This window comes from Saccopteryx leptura, chromosome 8 (assembly GCF_036850995.1).
Source record: "Saccopteryx leptura isolate mSacLep1 chromosome 8, mSacLep1_pri_phased_curated, whole genome shotgun sequence".
Classification (NCBI taxonomy): domain Eukaryota; kingdom Metazoa; phylum Chordata; class Mammalia; order Chiroptera; family Emballonuridae; genus Saccopteryx; species Saccopteryx leptura.
Window position 1 is genome coordinate 82,871,929 of NC_089510.1, and position 21,430 is coordinate 82,893,358.

Here is a 21,430-nt window from a genome sequence, read left to right on the forward strand (position 1 = left end):
CGTGTATGTCCAATACATTTCTAACGTCATGCCTATGTCATTCCCTCTCCCTTAAAACCCCACACTTTGGGAGAGAATCACAGCTCCATTCTTACTAAATTGATAAAAACACTGTAATTTCTCCCAGAAAAAATGCATATGTGTACATAATCACAATTTTATATAACTATCATAATATCCACTATCTCCATTCAGCAAAGTAGATTTCAGATTAAAAAATCCTATCTTACACATAGCTCAGTATAATAATGCTCAATTAATGGAGTACAGAAGAAGCAAATTTGCAAACAAATATGCAACAGAGCAGAGCCTGATGCAGGCATTCATACTGGCCTACAATAATTTGTAAAGGAACTGTTTAAAATAAAACCATAAAACACACTTGGGTTTTAGGTATTTATTTACAAAGTTCTTACTAATACAACTGCTTTTAAAATATAGCAACAAAGGGTCATTTACTATTTAAAAGCGGCACATAGGTGGTATAAAAAAATCTATATAGTCAGTTAAAGATAACGGAGAATTGTTAAATGACAATTAAATGTTTGTAGTACTCCCTAAACAGGTAGGAAATAAAATGATTATTCTGTATTACTATTAAAAAAAATTATTGTGAGAAATAGCTTCAAGGTTTTAAAAATATTGTACAACAGCAAATAAATGTATTTCAATTTTACATTTAATTATGGGATCACAAAAAGTTGACCATACAAATATCTATGCATTTTACAGCAGATTAGTAAAACTGATGCCAACTTTAGAGTTATTTCATAAAGAGTATAAACAGTCTTTACCACAATTTCCCCATGGTCATCCTTCAGAATAAAATTCCACACACTATCAAACTAAATCAACATTAGCTACTGCCTAAAAATCACCATAAATACACATTTCTGAAACAGCTACAATTATACACCAATACCATGTTTGTGCAAAATATACATTATTCTGTAATCTTTCTGTCCTTATCTCAATTTGCAAAAGTATTTGAAACAATCGCCTTTAACTGTTATTCTTTTTAATAAGGGCTCTTTTTAAATTGACACACTAGATCTTGAAAACTACTTGAGAATAAAACAAACTGCAAAAGGAGCAGGTAAATAACCAAACAGCACATGTGAAACAAGACTCCACTGTTTAATCAGGTATCTTTGCAGGTTTTTATCTAGTTAAGTACTGTGATTTACTTAATTTCAGCACAAATTGAGATACACAAATATGTATTTCCAAGATTCATTCATGGACACTATACAAAAAAATCCGCAGCAGTACCTGGCATTCACCAATAAAATTTATTTAATATATGTATAGGTTGCAAAGCTACCAATTTCATGAATAACATATTGGTCTTCAAATGAAGACTCTGAGCAGAGAAAAATTACACAAAAATCAATATAAATTCTTAATAAATTAATTTGAAAAATGTAAGAGGTTAATTTTGCTCTTTCAAGAAGAAAGTCAAATGCCACCGTTGAGTGTTACCCATCTTCTTTCCAGCTTCCCCCAAGGGCCAATGACAAGTACCATGATGTCAGAGTCTTATGTCTGAGGTGCGAGTTTCCATAAATTAAGATTTTTTAAGCCTCATATCAAATGAGTTGTAGATCTACTTAAAGTATGACTTCTCCTTTCAAAGAAGGAAGGAAGGCTGACAAGGGAGGGAGATGGGACACCCTGTAAAAACAAGACAAATATTTTATATTAAAATTTTTCTTTTAAAAAATTGTAACACAGTTTAGCATCATGTATATTATTTTTACATTCTACAAAAGACAATAACAATTCATTAAACAGCATCTGAAAATCCTAAACTCTTTAAATAAACAGAAGAATTTAAAAGTGGAAGGGGAAAGAAAGCATACTCAAAGTCACTAAAAGACACTGGCTTACTGCTAATGGTGATTCTATGAGATATTAATGATTCAATATTTCATGTCATAAAATTTTTTTTAATTAGTAAATACGTTTTGAGGTAAGAAGACAAACCCTAGTGGTTTCTTCTTAACTTAATCACATAGCAGAATTAAATTACTTCATCAGAAATAATTTTCTAAAATTAAAGGTCACACACTCCTAAAGAGGTTTTGTATTCTCTATGCAACCTATATGTATGTATTTGTGCACAATTTTGCTCCATATAAAAACTGGATAAAACAGCAGCACTTCTGATAAGAGATTATTACATCACTGAGCTGTCTAAACTTGCTGTTTCAGATGTCCTAGTTAAATATCAGAATTTTTAACAATAATAAAGTAGTATACATAATACCAAAATTCCAAAAGGTGTAAATCAAAATGAATTATAAAGAAAATTAGTTTTAGGCTCTGGCCGGTTGGCCCAATGTGTAGAAGTCCCAGGTTCAATTCCCAGCCAGGGCACACAGGAGAAGTGCCCATCTGCCTCTCCACCCTTCCCCCTCTCCTTCCTCTCTATCTCTCTCTTCTCTGGAAGCCAAGGCTCCATTGGAGCAAAGCTGGCCCAGGCGCTGAGGATGGCTCCATGGCCTCTGCCTCAGGCTCTAGGATGGCTCTGGTTGCGACAGAGCAACGCCCCAGATGGGCAGAGCATCACCCCCTGGTGGGCATGTCGGGTGGATCCTGATCGGGAGCATGTGGGAGTCTGTCTGACTGCCTCCCCCCCCCACTTCTCACTTCAGAAAAATACAATTAAAAAAATTAGTTTTACTTCCACTTTACATGTCAATTATTGTTATTCTTTAAAATAATCACTTTTATAAATAAGAAAATTTCTAATAGCATTCATTTTTTTCTGGACTTAAGCATAAATTACATTGCAAAAATATTTTTATGTGCCAGTATGCAAAGAAACTCTATTAATCCTAGTTGTTGTGAAGGCAAAGCAGTTATAAAGTGGTAGATTCAAGTCCCCACCCACCTAATAAGTAATTCAGTGGTGAAAGTATACTTTCTTTTTTCACAGATACAAATTTCAAACATCTAATACGCTCACATTAAACTTCTTGAGGCTTGTTTCCATTACTAGTTGGCATATCTCCTAATTCTTCACAAATATCAAAGATGACTTGGATAGAACTTTTTTTGAAATTTGAAAAACCAGTATTTCCTTTAAGTGTCTCGGAAAACCTAGCTTGTGAGGCAGAGTGACGTATAGATGGAAACCAGGAGCTCTGAGAGCGCCCACCGGTAGAGTTTGAGCGCTGAGCATAAACATGCTCAGTAAATCCAATTATACTGCGTGTGGAAACGGAATGGATAATCTGTTAGAACAGAAATAAGCAATGAAGAGGACATGAATGTCTAAAGGATATTTTAGGTACTTCTTATATAATAGTTTACATAAAAGTGGCAAAACCATTAATAATACAAATTAATTTTCTAAGAAAACTTCTATAAAATCCAATTACCTTCATTTGAAAAGCAATCTTTATAACAGTTACTATAGATGCAGGAAATACACAAGGGATAGTTCTTTGGCCTTCAGAAAGTATATAATCTGATTTTAATAAAGAAATGCTTACTGTATTTTATCAATTTTAAAACATTCTTCATTAATCAAATTTCTTTGCATAATATTTATATTATCAGCTAAGTACAACTTTTCTCCCACTGAAAGGTTAACCTTGATCAAACACCTGTATAAGCATGTTTAGATTAAGCTATAAGTCTTTGATGTGTTAAAGACTTAACTAGCTTAAAAAAATGTTATTAAACCTGATGTGCCTTGTGTGTATAAATGTTACATAATAAAAGGTAACCAATTATAAAACACTAGAGCAGCCTGGAAGGGTAGCTACGTACCATGGCCTGCCCAGTCAGAAATTTATAAATTATAGCACCCCTTTCGTCCACAAGATTCAATATGAAGAGTTCAAGAAGGGCATTACTGGTGCAGGGAAGAGCACGTGCGAAAGCCTCTAGGTGGGGTGTGCTTTTAGTGTTTTTAAGAAGAGCAAGAACGCGCGAGGGGCTGGAAGAGGATGCGGAGGGGACGTGAGGGAAAGGAAATGGGAGAGGTGGGGCTGGGGACCCAGAGCACTGCTATGGAGGCCCGAATAAGGGTTCAGCTGGTAACAACAGGGGTTCTCTCTGGCAGTCTTGGGGAGTGTGAACAGGAGGCTGAAAGAGGATGGGGGAGTGGACGGGGAAAAACCCACTAGAGCCCACTGTGTGCTGGGGACTGCTCAAAGCATTTCATGTAAATTAACTTATTTAATCCTGACAACTACTACTTTAGCTTCATTTTATAGATGGTGAAATCCAAACATCTTTAATAACTTGCCAAAAGCCATACAGCTAGTAAAATGAAGAGCTAGGATTTGAACACGTATGTTCTAGAGTTCATACTGCCTCTCACATATAATTGCATCATATAAGTGTGTGTGTGTGTGTGTGTGTGTGTGTGTGTGTGTACTTAATCCTTACAATAACACCACAAGGTAAGTCCTATTAATCTCTTTTCCTCATCTGCAAAAATGGGGATAAGAGAACAAGAAACTTGCTAAAGGACACATAGCTAAGTGATAATCAATTGCTTTTCTTAACCTTAGTAGGTTAGGTTAATAATTTTATAAAGATACACCACTCATATACTTGGTGGCAGTAGTAAGTGTAAGAAATGTCCTTAATATTAACTGTTAAATAATTCTGACACCACTGGGAAACTGGGTTTTTCAGAAAACATTTAAAAACATACATATAAATCTAGAATCCATATCACCCTTTAAAGTCCACAGTTTCAGATAGTCTACTCACCACAGAAATAGTAAAAGAAATAAAACTAACTCTGTTATACAGGGTGGGCAAAATTAGGTTTCCAGTTGTTTGTATGGAAAATAATATAATAATTAATAAAAAACACAAGAATAAACTTTGTGCTTCATGTACTCTCAACTGTAAACATATTTTTGTCCACCTCTGTATTACTGGAACCAATTTGTATTAACAGAGACATCGCTATTTGTGTTAGTAAAGTAATAAACCAGATTAAAATGTTCTTTTTCTTTAGAGATATTAGAACACATCTCAATGCAAATAAGATATATCAAATAAAGTATGTCTCTATCTCTAGGTTCATTAAGTGTGGTTTTCTCAGTTATCTTTACCTAATAAAAAATGTCAGAAAAGATATATAAAAAATGATGCAGATTATTAAGTTTCTATCTTTAAAAGTAAGAAAATTCTATAACAACTCCATAAATGTGAATAAGTCATTTAGCCCGTTAAATCAAAGTCGCTTACTGCTAATGAGGATGTGCTAGACAGACGACTCACTGCATGCTTGTCACCGCTGAGGGGACTCCTTCCCTCCACTGAACTTTGAGACGTCGTCAGAGCCCTGCGTAAAGCTCTTTTTGGAGTTTTGGAGAAAGAGAATGCTCTTGTAACCTAGAGTTAAAGAAAGTTATAAGGTATATAAATTTAATTTAACTGATAAGAACAATTATACATAAACAAAGCCAAATACACATCAAACAGTTTTGTACAAATTGTATATAACTCAATTAGATTCTCTTTTGACAACACACTGAGAAAATGTGGTACAGTAATTCCTCATTCAGAGTTGTGGTCATCAATAGATTTTGTGACTTCAAGTGAAACTACACATAATAAAACCAATTTTACTGCAAGCTAATTGACATAAACAAGAGTTAAGTTCCTATAGCATCTCATCAGCATTATAATGAAATGACATTGAACATTACTCAAAAACCTGCTGTACACTTGCGTTCATGGAGCACTACAGTCAAATGAGAGAAAATGCAAGGATAAACCTGGCATGGGAGAGAAAAAATGTGGATTTTTTTGTCTGATTACACTAAAATTTAGGTGTGAGGTCGTTTAAAGCCATTTGAACCCTGACTTCATTATTGAAAAGTGAATGAGTCCATTTGACTCACCATTTAACATGTTTATCTACTATATATCATACATGTTAATTGCTCAGAAATGCAAAGATAATTAAATAAGTGCAAGGCCTTCCCTCAAAAGCGAAACAACAACTAAAGCCTGTAAATCTAAATCTAGCAGTAGACTATGGCAAGAAATTTTACCTGGACTATTAAATTTCTAGTCCTACTCTTTATTTTATTTTATTTTTTTGGTATTTTTCCAAAGTGAGAAGCGGGGAGGCAGTCAGACAGACTCTCCAGCATGTGCCCGACCGGGATCCACCCGGCACGCCCACCAGGGGGCGATGCTCTGCCCATCTGGGGCGTTGCTTCGTTGCAACTGGAACCATTCCAGCATCTGAGATGGAAGCTATGGAGCCATCCTCAGCGCTCGGGCCACCTTTGCTCCAGTGGAGCCTTGGCTGCGGGAGGGGAAGAGAGAGATAGAGAAAAAGGAGGGAAGAAGGGCAGAGAAGCAGATGAGCACTTCTGGGTGCCCTGACTGGGAATTGAACCTGGGACTTCTACACCCTGGGCCGATGCTCTACCGCTGAGCCTATCTGCCAGGGCTCATACTCCTACTTTTAAAAAGCCCTATTACCAACACTCTTATACAGCCCTCAACTTCCCTGAAGGAAAGTTATCTTCATCAACATAAGACTGAAACATACTATAGTCAGGAACAGATCCTAAGCCTTTGGCCTGTCATGTACCCTTTGCTGACCAACAGCTGAGGCAATAGTTCCGATGAATTCATACATATCTATATCTAAAACACTGTCAGTACATTTTACTGAAGTAGAGTTCCTAGAAGTATCACTATAACAAGAATTGGAAGGATACAGGTTGTTGTATTTACTGTGCGAAGAATTCACTAAACTAAACCTACTATCTCTGTGGGCTAGTTCCTAGCCCCAAAACCATCTGTGTTTTATAAACTATCTTTACAGTGGTGTTTAGGGCATTATTATTTAATAAACTCTGAAATATACGTTTTTGGAGCTATGTTAAATAATAATGTCACTAAGACTCACCTTTTTTGAAGTCTTTTTTATTGCTCTAGATGCTCTACTCAATGTACTGTCCATATCTTTTGTATTTACTTCTAAGGTATCTGGATCAGCAGTGTAAATAAGATTTTCCTGTTGAAAAGTAAACATTTTTATTATTTTAAAATGAAAATGAAAAAAGAAAAACAACATTTTCCAAATATTAAACTTTTACTTTTTTTCCTTTTAAAAAATTTTTATTTATTCATTTTAGAGAGGAGACAGACAGACAGAGCTGGAAGCATCAACTCTCATATGTGCCTTGACCAGGCAAGCCCAGGGTTTTGAACCGGTGACCTCAGCATTTCCAGGTCGACGCTTTATCCACTACGCCACCACAGGTCAGGCCCAAATATTAAACTTTTAAAAAGCACTTATGTACATATGGGAGCATATATAGCTGAAGCTACTTAAGATTTCTGATATGTTTGACATAATTTCTAATCTAAAATGTACTACTTTAAGGGTAGTGGTACACACTCAGTAAAAAAAAAAAAAAAAAAAAAAAAAAAAAAAAATCACTACAAGTACAATGGACACCAAAGCAATTGGAAAAAGAATTTGATATAAAATCTTACTAACAACCCTAAAACAAGTTAGAAATTTAGCATAATTTATATACTTAAAAAACATTACTACAGAACCAGTATCACAAACACTTTACTTGAGAAAACCTCAAATTTAAACTTACACTTTCTCTTAACTTTCCTTTTCATCCTCAACTAACATGTAGAAAAATTCTAAATCAGAGGTTCTGAACCTGTGATCAAGAGGTCCTGGAAGTGGCAATGCAGGGAATTATTTACCTCCATTACAGCTTATTTTAAACTACAAGGTAATTTATTAAATCTCACTCTGAATTGGTCAACTTATGACATTTCTTAAAAACTAAGAACTGAAAAATCCAATAGAATTGTTGGAAGGCAATTAGAAGTAGTAAGAGAATTTAACAAAAATAATAGGTTACAAAATTAACATCCATATATCAAAGATTCACCTACATAGAAAACTAAATAGCTAAATGATCTCATTTATGATAGCATCTAATGTCACTGAGTCCCTACCTTTAGCCTGTGCTACCGTGATTTGCTCCAACTCTGTAATCATGATTATAGCTTAGAATTTCTGATTTGCTCAAATTAACCAAGAATAAGGGTACCCAGAATCTAATGTTAGCTTTATGCTTCTGGCCTTCATTTCACATGTAAGATAATGATATTAGATTTAGTGTTCTTTTAGCCTGAAAATTTTAATTCTTAACTCATTTACAAATGGGCATAACAAGTAAAATTTGTCTAGAATAAAACAGTTGTACTTATTTTACTCTTAATTACTTAAGCTCTAATTATTTAGGGCACCAAAATATATATATAATAGGAAAACAAAAACTACTGATTTAAAGAATCAGAGATTTTCATCTTTTATATATTTTGTGTATATATAGTTTAAAATACTTTCTCTTCAACATGGAAATGTTCTCAAATGTTAAGACTCAGGGCTTTTGAAAAATTTACTATGTGCAGTATTTTAAATTGAGAAAGAGCTCAACTGAAGTCAAGGAATATGTGAATTTACACACACATTTCTTAGTAACAAAATTTCACTACTTGAAAAAATTCTGTTTGAGACAGTATAAATCAGAACATAGTTAAACGTTTGCTGCCATCTTGTGGCTAATTTTACTTAATGAAATTTGTTTCATTATTTATATTTGAGTTCTAGATCCACTGACAGTTTACGCTTCAGTTTTACAGTTATAAATACGGAAAGGACTGCATAAGCATCCAGTCCAACATCATGATAGATGCAGAGTGATTTCTGAAATAGGCAAACATTATACTGCAAGGATCCATTTTATATATGGATACCTAGAACTAGGAAAAATAATTCTTTCTTATAATGAATAGTTTTGTGAGCTCTATAACAAAAATTTGTCTCCATCATCTTTCTAGTCAGCATTCTGTTTTATGCACTAACACTGTATTCCTTCTATAAACTTTTTGTGCAACAAACAATCCTTTATTATAACAACATATTTTGGGTTCCTAGACATTTTTAAAAACAAAGTCTATTAATTGTCCTAAACATTTTAGGTAGGGGGTTTTAATCAAGTATTTTATCTACTTTATAAATCACAATAATTATATCTCAATGTCTTTCAAAAGAAGACTTAATGATGATAAAATAAACATTTTACTGTCACCAGAACACCCAAGGCAACCTCAGCTATAGCACTACTGCACTACTAGAGAGGGCCACCAGCAGTATGTCCTCCTCTTATCATGTGCATCTGTCTTATCATTTGAGAACTGCCATGCTGAAGAAAATATTTTTAAATATATATGTATAAAAGATTGAAAAAAATAAAATCTCTGACTCTGAATTAGTTTTTATCTTCCTCTTATGAATTGTTTTGTGCCCTAAATAATTGAAGCCTAAATAATTAAGAGTAAACTAAGTATAACTATTTTATTCTAGACTAATTTCATTTGTCATGCCCATTTGTAAATGAGTTAAAAATTAACATTTTCAGGCTGAAAGAACACTTAATCTAATATCATTATCTTACATGTATAATTAAGGCCAAAAACATAAAGCTAACATTAGATTCTGGGTACCCTTATTCTTGGTTTAAATTCTCTTGAGTTTTTTTCCTCATGGATATAATGCCCCATATTCTGTTATTTCAAATTTAAAGGTTAAAGTTATAGTCTGTTGAAACTGTTTTTCTAAGACTGCCCAGGTATGCATTTTCTGTCTCTTGTCAACAGGGAGCTTTTCATTTCGTTGTCCATACTCTTAGGATCATTTATCACCTGAGGTTAAATGGTAGCTTTGCTGAAGTCATTACAGATTTCTAACCACTAATATAATAAGTATATTTTATTAACAAATAAATTTTGTTTAAATTTATGTCATTTGTGCAAAGATGATGTTTCTATATCTATCATGTTTCCCCATATATGATGAAGAAATTAAACTATCTTTTAAGGGACCTATATTTTATCTGAGAGCTACTATAGACTACCTAATTTCTAGTAAATCATTTAACTTTGGCAACTTGAATTTCTCATATATCTTCACTTTAATCTGTATAGGATAAAGATAATTATATATCCTATATGTATATATTCATAATGACATTTGATTTTAAGAGATGGGACTGAGAAAAATGGATTGGCCACTTGCCAGGAAAAGCAACTTACTTCAACTCATCTATTGCCTGCAGTTAGATAAAAGAACAGCAGAACAAAATACCCTCTATTTTACAAACAGCCAGGTCGAAGAGCATCAGTAAAAATCACAGGGTACATTACAAGTCCCCAAAGCCTCACTAAATCAGAGGCAAAGGAGCTATAAGGTTATGAGGGCTTCTGAAACTAGTGACTCAAAGAAATGTTTCATGCGCCTCTACCTTTAAAAAATCTTTTCCAAAACAACTTATTAAACCAGATTTTCTCAATACACACAAAACCAAAACTCTCCTGTGTTCATAATGAACAAGTCCTTAGAAATGTACAGATTTAGGAGAGACCTGAAGGTGGCAGCGGAGTAGGCAGACACACGGACTCCCAGCTCACACCACCGAACTGGATTATAAACTAATTTATGAACAATCAGCATGAAAAACCAAATCTGGACTACAAGAACAGCTTTCAAAAACCAAGGAGCAAAGAAGAAACCACAACAAACCTGGTAGAGAGTGCCTGAATCTCCCCTGCTTACAGGAACAGAGGCGGGGGGTTGGGGGGGGAGGAGGAGGCTGGGCTCTCACTCCAAGGAAAAGAGCAGTAAATACTGCTCACAGCCACTTGCCTGGCGACCAGGGAACGAGGTGTGTTGAAAGGGCCTGCTTGTCTTCCAAAAAGAAAGGAGAGAAAGAGAGACGGATGGTGAGGGGGAGAGGAATATAGGTGATGACATAAAAAGCTGACTCATTCAGGGCTGGAGGCGGTCATAACTGGGGGAGGGGCTGATTCTTCCACAAAGCAAAATACAAAAGTACTTCCAGGTCACAGAGATACAGACATCTCTCCAGCTCCAATCAGCACAACAAGACACAGCTGAAAACAAGAAGTAGGGAGGAGGGGCAGAAACTCAGGTCTCCATGGACATTTGAGATACACCTCCCCCTACTGAAGCTGAGAAAACACCCTGCCATAAAGAGAGTAACTAGCAGAAGGGGATTTCAGAGTCTCAGGTCATACCCACCGCATTCCTGGATACAGTTTGAAATAAGCCCCCTGCTGAGATCAGCAAACAAGACTATCACCTGTTAAGAAAACAAACAAATCAAGACTTCAAAGTGGCCCAAATCCTAAAGTGGATTACAAATAATAGCTGATGCCAACCCAAGAAGACCTAGAATCAACACAAGTAAAAACTGGAGGCAGACAACACCAAGCCTAGACTCAACCAGTTCTACAAAGAAAACACCCAGACACCCAGACACAATGAGAAGACAAAGAGGTGCAATCCAAATGAAACCACAAGAGAGACATTCAGGATATGAACTGAGTGATATGGAAATAAACTTCCGGATGCGGAGTTTAAAATAATGATTGTAAGGATGCTTAGGGATCTTAGAACAACAATGGATGGTCATCACGAACACCTAAATAAAGAAATAGCAAGTATAAAAAAGGATATCGAAATATTAAAAAAGAATCAGTCGGAAATGACAAATACAATATCAGAAATGAAGACCAAAATGGAAGGAATTAAAAACAGGATGGATACAGCTGAGGATCGAATCAGCGAGTTGAAGGACAACTGGAAGGAAGGCATGAAAGCAGAGAAGAAAAAAGAGACTCAAAAAGTCTGAGGAAACTCTTAGAGATCTCTGTGACAACATAAAGAGAAATAACATCTGCATCATAGGGGTTCCTGAAGAAGAAGAAAAAGAACAAGGGATAGAGACTTTATTCAATCATATCATAGCTGAAAACTTCCCTAAATTAATGCAAGAGAAACTCTCACAAATTCAAGAAGCACAGAGAACTCCACTAAAAAGAAACCCAAAGAAACCTACACCAAGACACATCATAATTAAAACACCAAAGCTAAGTGAAAGAGAAAATATTAAAAGCTGCTAGAGAGGCCCTGGCCGGTTGGCTCAGTGGTAGAGCGTCAGCCTGGCGTGCAAGGGGTCCCGGGTTCGATTCCCGGCAAGGGGACAAAGGAGAAGCGCCCATCTGCTTCTCCACCCCTCCCCCTCTCCTTCCTCTCTGTCTCTTCGCCTCCCGCAGCGAGGCTCCACTGGAGCAAAGATGGCCCAGGCACTGTGGATGGCTCCTTGGCCTCTGCCCCAGGCGCGAGAGTGGCTCTGGTCGCAATAGAGTGATGCCCCGGAGGGGCAGAGCATCGCCCCCTGGTGGGCAGAGCTTCACTCCCTGGTGGGCGTGCCGGGTGGATCCCGGTCGGGTGCATGCAGGAGTCTGTCTGACTGTCTCCCCATTTCCAGCTTCGGAAATAAAAAAAGCTGCTAGAGAAAAAAAGGCTATCACCTACAAAGGAGCCCCCATAAGGATGACATCAGACTTCTCAACAGAAACACTTGAAACCAGAAGGGAATGGCAAGAAATATTCAAAGTAATGCAGAACAAGAACCTACAACCAAGACTACTTTATCCAGCAAGGCTATCATTTAAAATTGGAGAAATAAATAAGTTTCCCAGACAAAAAAAACCTCAAGGAATTCATTACAACCAAACCAATGCTGCAGGAAATGTTAAGGGGCATGGTATAAACAGATCAAAGTGGGAAAAGAATATAGCAAAGAGGATTACAGCTTTAAAGAATAAAATGGCAATAAACTACATATCAATAATAACCTTAAATGTAAATGGATTAAATGATCCAATCAAAAGACATAGGGTAGCTGCATGGATAACAGGACCCGTACATATGCTGTCTACAAAAGACACACCTTAAAACAAAAGATGCACACAGGTTGAAGGTAAAAGGATGGAAAAAACATTTCATGCAAATGGAAATGAAAAAAAGCTGGGGTAGCATTACTTATATCAGACAAAATAGACTTTAAAACAAAGAATATAGTAAGAGATAAAGAAGGCCACTACATAATAATAAAGGGAGCAATCCAACAGGAAGATATAACTATTACAAATATCTATGCACCTAACATAGGAGAACCTAAATATATAAAGCAGACTTTGATGGATTTAAAGGGCGAGATCAACAGCAATACTATAATAGTAGGGGATTTCAATACCCCACTAACATCACTAGATAGATCCTCAAGAAAGAAAATTAACAAAGAAACAGCAGACTTAAAAAACACACTAGATCAACTCAATTTAATAGATATCTACAGAACCTTTCACCCTAAAGCAGCAGAATATACATTCTTTTCAAGTGCTCATGGTACATTCTCTAGGATAGACCACATGTTAGGGCACAAAAGTGGTCTCAACAAATTTAAGAAGACTGAAATCATATCAAACACTTTCTCTGATCACAATGGCATGAAACTAGAAATTAACCACAACAGAAAAGCTCAAAAATTCTCAAACACATGGAAACTAAATAGCAGGTTGTTAAATAACGAATGGATTAAGAATGAGATCAAAGAAGAAATAAAAAAATTCCTAAAAACAAATGATAATGAGCATACAACTCAAAATTTATGGGACACAGCGAAAGCAGTGCTGAGAGGGAAGTTCATAGCACTACAGGCACACTTTAAGAAGCTAGAAAAAGCTCAAATAAACAACTTAACCCTGCATCTAAAACAGGGGTCTCAAACTCAACTCAGCGTGTGGGCCGCAGAACAAGATCACAGCCGTTCGGCGGGCCGCACTAGGTCTACAAAAGGCAACTGTTACGCAACACTTTTCTCACTGCAGTTGAAAACAAAAAAAAATCAGTACAACAAGCACAATCGTACATGCAGTTTACTCAGTGTCACAAAACGACCAGAAACTGTAGTTCGCATCACAACTGCTGTTAACTAAGCTAATATCTAGCTAGGATGCTAGAGAAATGAAAAATACAAGTAGGCCCCTAGGCTTACTTAATTTTATCCAAAATATTTTGAACTTCGTGGATTAGTCTGCGGGCTGCACAAAATTGTTCGGCGGGCCGCATGCGGCCCACGAGTTTGAGACCCCTGATCTAAAAGAACTAGAAAAAGTACAGCAAGTAAAGCCTAAATGTAGTAGAAGGAAGGAAATAATAAAGATCAGAGCAGAAATAAATGACATAGACTAAAGAAACAATAAAGAGGATCAATGAAATTAGGAGCTGGTTTTTTGAAAAGGTAAACAAGATTGATGAACCTTTAACTAGACTTACCAAGAAAAAGAGAGAGAGGACTCAAATAAATAAAATTAGAAATGAGAGGGAAGAAATAACCACTGACACAACAGAAATACAAAGGATTGTAAGAAAATAGTATGAAGAACTGTATGCCAGAAAACTAGACAACCTATGGACAAATTCCTTAAAACATACAATCTTCCACAAATCAATCTGGAAGAATAAGAAAACCTAAACAGACTGATTACACCAAATGAGGAAATACAATGGAGTAAAGACAGCCTCTTCAACAAATGGTGTTGGGAAAATTGGACAGCAACCTGCAAAAAAAAGAAACTAGACCACCAACTTATACCATTCACAAAAATAAACTCAAAATGGATAAAAGACTTAAATGTAAGGCGTGAAACCATAAGCATCTTAGAAGAAAACATAGGCAGTAAGCTCTCCAACATCTCTCGCAGCGATATATTTGCTGATTTATCCCCATGGGCAAGGGAAATAAAAGACAGGATAAACAAATGGGACTATATCAAACTAAAAAGCTTTTGCACAGCCAAAGACAATAAGAACAGAATAAAAAGACAAACGACACAATGGGAGAACATATTTGATAGTACGTCTGATAAAGGGTTAATAACCAAAATTTATAAAGAACTTGTAAATCTCAACACCAGAAAGATAAACAATCCAATCAAAAAATGGGCAAAAGAAATGAATAGACACTTCTCCAAAGAGGATATACAGATGGCCAATAGGCATATGAAAAAATGTTCAACATCACTAATCATTAGAGAAATGCAAATTAAAACCACAATGAGGTATCACCTCACACTGGTCTGAATGGCGCTCATCAACAAAACAACACAGAATAAGTTCTAGTGAGGATGTGGAGAAAAGGGAACCCTCCTGCACTGCTGGTGGGAATGCAGACTGGTGCAGCCTCTTGGAAAACAGTATGGAGATTCCTCAAAAAATTGAAAATCAAACTGCCTTTTGACCCAGCCATCCCACTTTTAGGAATATACCCCAAGGACACCATAGAATGGTTCCAGAAGGAGAAATACACCCCCATGTTTATGGCAGCATTGTTCACAATAGCGAAGATCTGGAAACAGCCCAAATGTCTGTCAGAGGATGAGTGGATTAAAAAGCTTTGGTACATATATACTATGGAATACTACTCAGCCATAAGAAATGATGACATCGGATCATTTACAATAACATGGACGGACCTTGATAACATTATATGGAGTTAAATAAGTAAGTAAATCAGAAAAAACTAAGAACTATATGAACCCATGTATAGATGGGACATATAAATGAGACTCAGAGACATGAACAAGAATGTGATGGTAACAGGGAGTGGGGTGGAGGGGTGGGGAGGGGGCGAGGAAGTAGAGGGAGGGGGTGGGGGGGAGGGTAGGGGCACAAAGAAAACCAGAAAGAAGGCGATGGAGGACGATTTGACTTTGAGTGAGGGGTATGCAGCATAATCAAAGGTCAAAATAATCTGGAGATGTTTTCTCGGAACATATGTACCCTGATTTATCAATGTCACTGCATTAAAATTAATATAAATAAGATTAAAAAAAAAAAGAAATGTACAGGTTTAGCTTGAATGCACTGCCATGAGTTTTATATAATAGTAGATTAAGAACTTACAGCATCTGCTTTACAAATGGTGTTGGCCACGTGTCGACATAGCATCTTTAGCCACTTTTCTTTTGGAAGTTCCTCTGATGTCATCTGGAAACTGAGCAGCACATTTGCCTGCTCTGTTGGTGGCCTCACAAGCAAGGCAAAAGCATTATGGCAATCTAGGGTTCCAGAACCATTAAGTGTTAGAAAGTGATAGGTTTATACAAATTTAGTTGTTTATACCAACAGTGTTCCAATGAAATGATCTCTTCTCTACCCTTTCCATCCCGTCTATGGACAAAAGGTATCACCATACTACATTGTAACATTAGAAAAAATTGTAACAGTAAGTAGTGTATGAGGAACATAATTTGACATTACAAAATCAGTATTCCTCCATGACATTTAGTACACTGCTCACAAAAATTAGGGGATCAAGGGACGTGCAAATACTCCAGTACTTTCAGCCTTTTGTATAGTGTATTTTCACCAATGAAATAAAAGTTGGTTTTGCATCTCATTTGCATAATCGAACAACTTTCTTTGACTTTTCGTTTAATTTCTGATTTTCTTGTTTAATAAAAAAAATCAGCCTGACCAGGCGATGGCACAGTGGATAGAGCACTGAACTGGGATGCGGAGGACCCAGGTTCAAGACCCCGAGGTCACCAGTTTGAGCGCGCGCTCATCTCGTCTGGTTTGAGCACCAGCTCAACCAGCTCACCAGCTTGGACCCAAAGTCGCTGGCTCGAGCAAGGAGTCACTCGGTCGGCTGAAGGCCCAGGGTCAAGGCACATATGAGAAAGCAATAAATGAACTAAGGTGTTTTTGCAACGAAAAACTGATGATTGATGCTTCTCATTCTCTCCATTCCTGTCTGTCTGTCCCTATCTGTCCCTCTCTGACTCTCTCTCTGTAAAAAAAAAAAAAAAAAAATCAAATGTTTCTTATTTTATCACTTCATATTCATTTTGAAATGATCAGTATATTTTGCATGATAGAGTTTTTAAACAATTAGAATGTATTATTACTTAAAATTCTAGAATTTGAGCCCTGGCCAGTTGGCTCAGAGCTAGAGCATTGGCCCAGCATGTGGAAGTTGCAGGTTCGATTCCCGGCCAGGGCACACAGGAGAAACGCCCATCTGCTTCTCCACCCCTCCCCTTCGCCTTCCTTTCTTTCTCTCTCTTCCCCTCCAGCAGCCAAGGCTCCATTAGAGCAAAGTTGGCCCAGGCGCTGAGGACAGCTCCATGGCCTCCACCTCAGGTGCTAGAATGGCTCCAGCGGCAACAAAGCAGCACCCCAGATGGGCAGAGCAGCGCCCCCTGGTGGGCATGCTGGGTGGATACCGGTCGGGCGCATGCGGGAGTCTGTCTGACTGCCTCGCCATTTCTAACTTTGGAAAAACACACACACACAATTTAAGTTTAAAACTCTAGAATTTGAATTTTAAAATAAAATGGTACTATAAGAACAATTTAAAAACTCAACCTACTTAAGTTCAAAGAAATAAAATGCCCAAATATTAAAATTGTTACAAAATGTTTTGTGACCAAGTTATAGAATCTATTTTAAATAATGAAGTCTTTTCATTATTATAATCCAAAAATATGAAATTTAAAATAACTATACTACATAACACTTATTAATTCAGAATCTGACAACTGAATAAAGACAGCAATATAAGTTACTGTTTATATTTTCTTTGATTCTACTAACTCAAAGCCTTCCATCATTAGAGGCTATGTTTTACTCTGTAAAAGCATGTCTAACATCCAAAATATGGCCATGCAGACATATCATAGGTACCAGTTAAACAGCTACTGTTTTGGTTAGGTATAAACTTTTGGCAATTTTAGGCCTTCAGAGAACCCTCCCTAACAATACCAAGGTTGGGAGTAAAAGCTTCCCTTCATATACATTTAATTCCATGTCAAGACTACTATACTTACTTCGGGTATATTTACTCAAGCACATCTATTCCTGGTCATATCCTAACTGCATCCTTAACAATGTAGTCACTGACAAGAGGGAAGGTATAAGATGCAGGCTACAGCCTATAGACTGGTGATTTCTTTTAGATTCTAAAGAAATGAAGTTTTGGTGTGGGAATATTTAAGAGATGAAGATATTCCTTAAATGGTTACATGTCAAAGTGAGATAGGACTTTCTTTGAAAAAAATCAAATCAATTCCTAGAGATGGAGCTTGGGTAGAAATATAAGAACAATTACTTTATCAGAACTAATCAACTATACATAAAGATAACTTAGCAATTTTAAGTAAAACATAAAAGAATGAATATGAACTATTTTTATTTAGCCAATAGTTTATCTTATTAGCATACCTTCTGTCTCTCTTATGTCCAGCACCTTCTTAATCTGAGAAAGAGGCATTAGATGAATATGCTTCAGAGAAGCTGGGGGTCTGGTATGGCCGTGAGGACTCCTAAAAGTGCCAATAACTTTGTGGCGTTTCCTTGCTATCTGATTATAGGGGGGAAAAGGTCATTTTAACTAATATGAATAAAAACAAAGGCCAAATACTTAAAAACCAAATGTCATTAATCACATAAATCTATATGCAGCTCATGTGACTATCAGTCATTCTAGAATTACTATGTGATAAGAAGCTACATAAAAAATTCATACATTTAATTGTGTAACAGAAATGCATGTGTTTATATGACAAGAATTCAAAAGTCAGGAAACCACAGAGGTATGAAAAAATTTAGAAGCATTGTGAGAACTATTAAGATAAAAAAACTGAGGAATCTTCTTGAGTTGAGAAAGAATAGTTGCCTTGGGATCTCTGTGTTGGGTTTTAAAGATAATTGGTTATCAGTTTAACAGAATGCACAATTATCTCAGATTCTGCGAATAAAGGAGTAAAATAACAAAGAGTTCTGCTTCTCATATTTTCATACTATTGAGAAAGAGGACAATTAAACAGCAACTAAACAATACATTAAACAAATGATACAAATTATATACTCAAGGTGCTGTGTTAAGATACAACTTTATCTAAACTGGGATTCACTCAAGAGGAAGAGATAGGTAAAGTAATGCTGGAAAAACCAAGAGCAAATCAGAAAGGACCCTGTGATTCACGATGTACTTCAGTTCTGTAAATTTTATAAGGTCTAAATGAAAATATTTTTGGTTTCATCACCATGAAAGCCTGCTTTGTTACTTAGCCTTTTTAAAAGCCTTTTTGAGGCTATAATCATCAACTGAAAGACATTCAAACAAAATTATTTTGATTAGTTACTTAATGACTTGAGATTAACTGGTCACCCTATGAGAATGTATGGCTGAGAAGTGTATCTACCTTCACTGGCTCATTAGAAAAGATCAAAAGGCAGTCAATATCATATACTACAGCAGAAATATGATACAAATCTGTTACATACTAAATATTAAAAGTTCATTTACATTAATATATTAAAAATAAGCAATAAAGACTTTCAATATTTTCACCAATATTTTAATTAAGCCAAATAATCTTAAGGTTCTTTGTTAAAAAGAAAAAACAATAAAAAGTGTTAATATTAATGAAAGATGCTAGTACATCAAGGTAAAAAAACTTAAAACACAAAATATAAAAAACATATTCTTAAATACTAAATGAGTTTAGTTTCAGTAAAATATCACCTGTCATATTTAAGAGAAAACAATATATATTTTATCTATTTTAAATGTTTGATTTGTTTGTTTAGACAAACAAGCAAATTTTAAGTCCAAATTTAATGTTAGAAATAGAGCTGTTTCAGTTATTAAGATTCTGAGACAAAAAAGATAAGAGATTAGAACAAAAAGTTACTGGTAAATGAAATGAGAGGCCAGGGTATCACATTATCAACTATAAGCTACAGGGAATGACAAATGGCAGGAGTTACAGTGGAAGGTAAGTCAATGAGCCAATTATAGAATACTTCACTGAATTTGAAAGAGATGTAAGATCAGAAACTTAAAGTTAGTCACAACAGTCTCAGGATTAAGAGGATAAAAACCAGAATGGGTTAGCAGGGAAGTACAGATAACCTAACCAATTAGACCAGGGGTAGTCAACCTTTTTATACCTACCGCCCACTTTTGTATCTCTGTTAGCAATAAACAGTAATGGTGATTTATAAAGTAGGGAAGTAAATTTACTTTATAAAATTTATAAAGCAGAGCTACAGCAAGTTAAAGCATATAATAATAATTACTTACCAAGTACTTTATGTTAGATTTTCGCTAAGTTTGGCAGAATATATCTTTATAAAAAAACTTACTATAGTTAAATCTATCTTTTTATTTATACTTTGGTTGCTCCACTACCGCCCACCATGAAAGCTGGAACGCCCACTAGTGGGCGCTAGGGACTAGGTTGACTACCACTGGATTAGATAAATAGAGCCAGTTGACCTAGGGACTTCAACAGGAAAAAAAAACTATAAAAGCTTTAATAGAAGCTAACAGATATACTGAGCAACTATGGACAGAGCATAAAACTCCATGATAATGCAAACTGAGGTAAAATATGATTGATACATGACTCCACCTAGTTCCTATCTCAAAAGCAAGTCAGCGTAAATTTCTTATTTTGGGATACACAAGTACGTAGTTCCGAAGTATCTGACTCTTGACTAAAACTTTTTCAGTTCTGAGTATCCGTGTACACTATTTTTACTGTCTTTACTTTTGTGTTCCTGAACAAATGGAATATCATTTTTCACTAACCTCAAAACAACATAACTATGCATTTGACACAAGTGAACTTCTGGTAACTGGGCATGACTTACGAAGATTCCCCTGTGTTTTATAATAATATACATGATAAAAGAGCACAACACTAGAAGATAAGTAGAAAAAGAAAACAGGTATTGACTTTTTTTTAAAAAAAAAAAAAAAAAAAAAAAAAAAGGAAACCCATCAAATTACTTTAGTGAAAGCAAAAGAAAGTTACCAGTAACAGATATTAGTCAAATTAGTCTTCTGGTTAATATCCGTTTTATCAAAATGAAAAGTTTGATCTTCTGAAATGAAGAAAAATATACTCCTTTATATTCCCCATTAGGCAATTTAACTGTTTAAAATGCACTACTAACAAAATGAAAGAAAAAAGTTGAAAAAGCACACAAAAAATGCAGTTTGTCTGTGAAAATAATATGGGGGGAAAATTTAACTTAGATAAAAATTTTTGAATTAGAAACATTGCACGCCATCTGATATGTGGACCACTTACCCTAAACCCTGCTGACTTAAGGAATCAGGGAATCATAATTCATGATATTAAATAATCAAGTTATCTATCTTTTAAAAAAAAGCTGACTTCTTCTTTGTTGAAAAAATCTATGTAAATTTCAAAATGAACTCATAATTATTTTTTACTTTTTAATGAATACTTTTTATAAATTTTTTTTATAAATACTTTTTTATACACAGAAATAAATTCTTAATATTCTTTTCTTAAGCATTTATTTGCTTAAAAATAAATTAAAATTTCATTCTCACTTAAATTTGAAGTCATGAAAATTCATCATACTTCTTAATATTAGGTGTTCTTTTAAAAGAATTTTATTAATAAATACTATTTAATCAACAAT

The 21,430-nt window shown here is 35.4% G+C and overlaps 1 protein-coding gene across 8 annotated transcripts in view; it reads right to left on the reverse strand.

The window, feature by feature from the left end:
* Positions 1-392: 392 nt before the first annotated feature.
* The window catches only part of ECT2 (epithelial cell transforming 2), a 71,250-nt gene continuing 50,212 nt past the window's right edge, over positions 393-21,430 (reverse strand). For 4 of the 8 annotated variants that reach the window (XM_066347512.1, XM_066347517.1, XM_066347509.1 and 1 more), the window contains 6 exons: positions 18,188-18,326; positions 15,866-16,020; positions 6,905-7,012; positions 5,221-5,367; positions 2,972-3,239; positions 393-1,674 (listed from right to left, as the gene is read on the reverse strand). In XM_066347512.1, the coding sequence (XP_066203609.1) occupies positions 2,973-3,239; positions 5,221-5,367; positions 6,905-7,012; positions 15,866-16,020; positions 18,188-18,326 (816 nt within the window). In that variant the 3' untranslated portion in view covers positions 393-1,674; position 2,972. Of the gene's footprint in view, positions 1,675-2,971; positions 3,240-5,220; positions 5,368-6,904; positions 7,013-15,865; positions 16,021-18,187; positions 18,327-21,430 lie in introns of those variants that run through there. The other 4 variants (XM_066347515.1, XM_066347513.1, XM_066347514.1 and 1 more) reach the window with 3 other exon arrangements.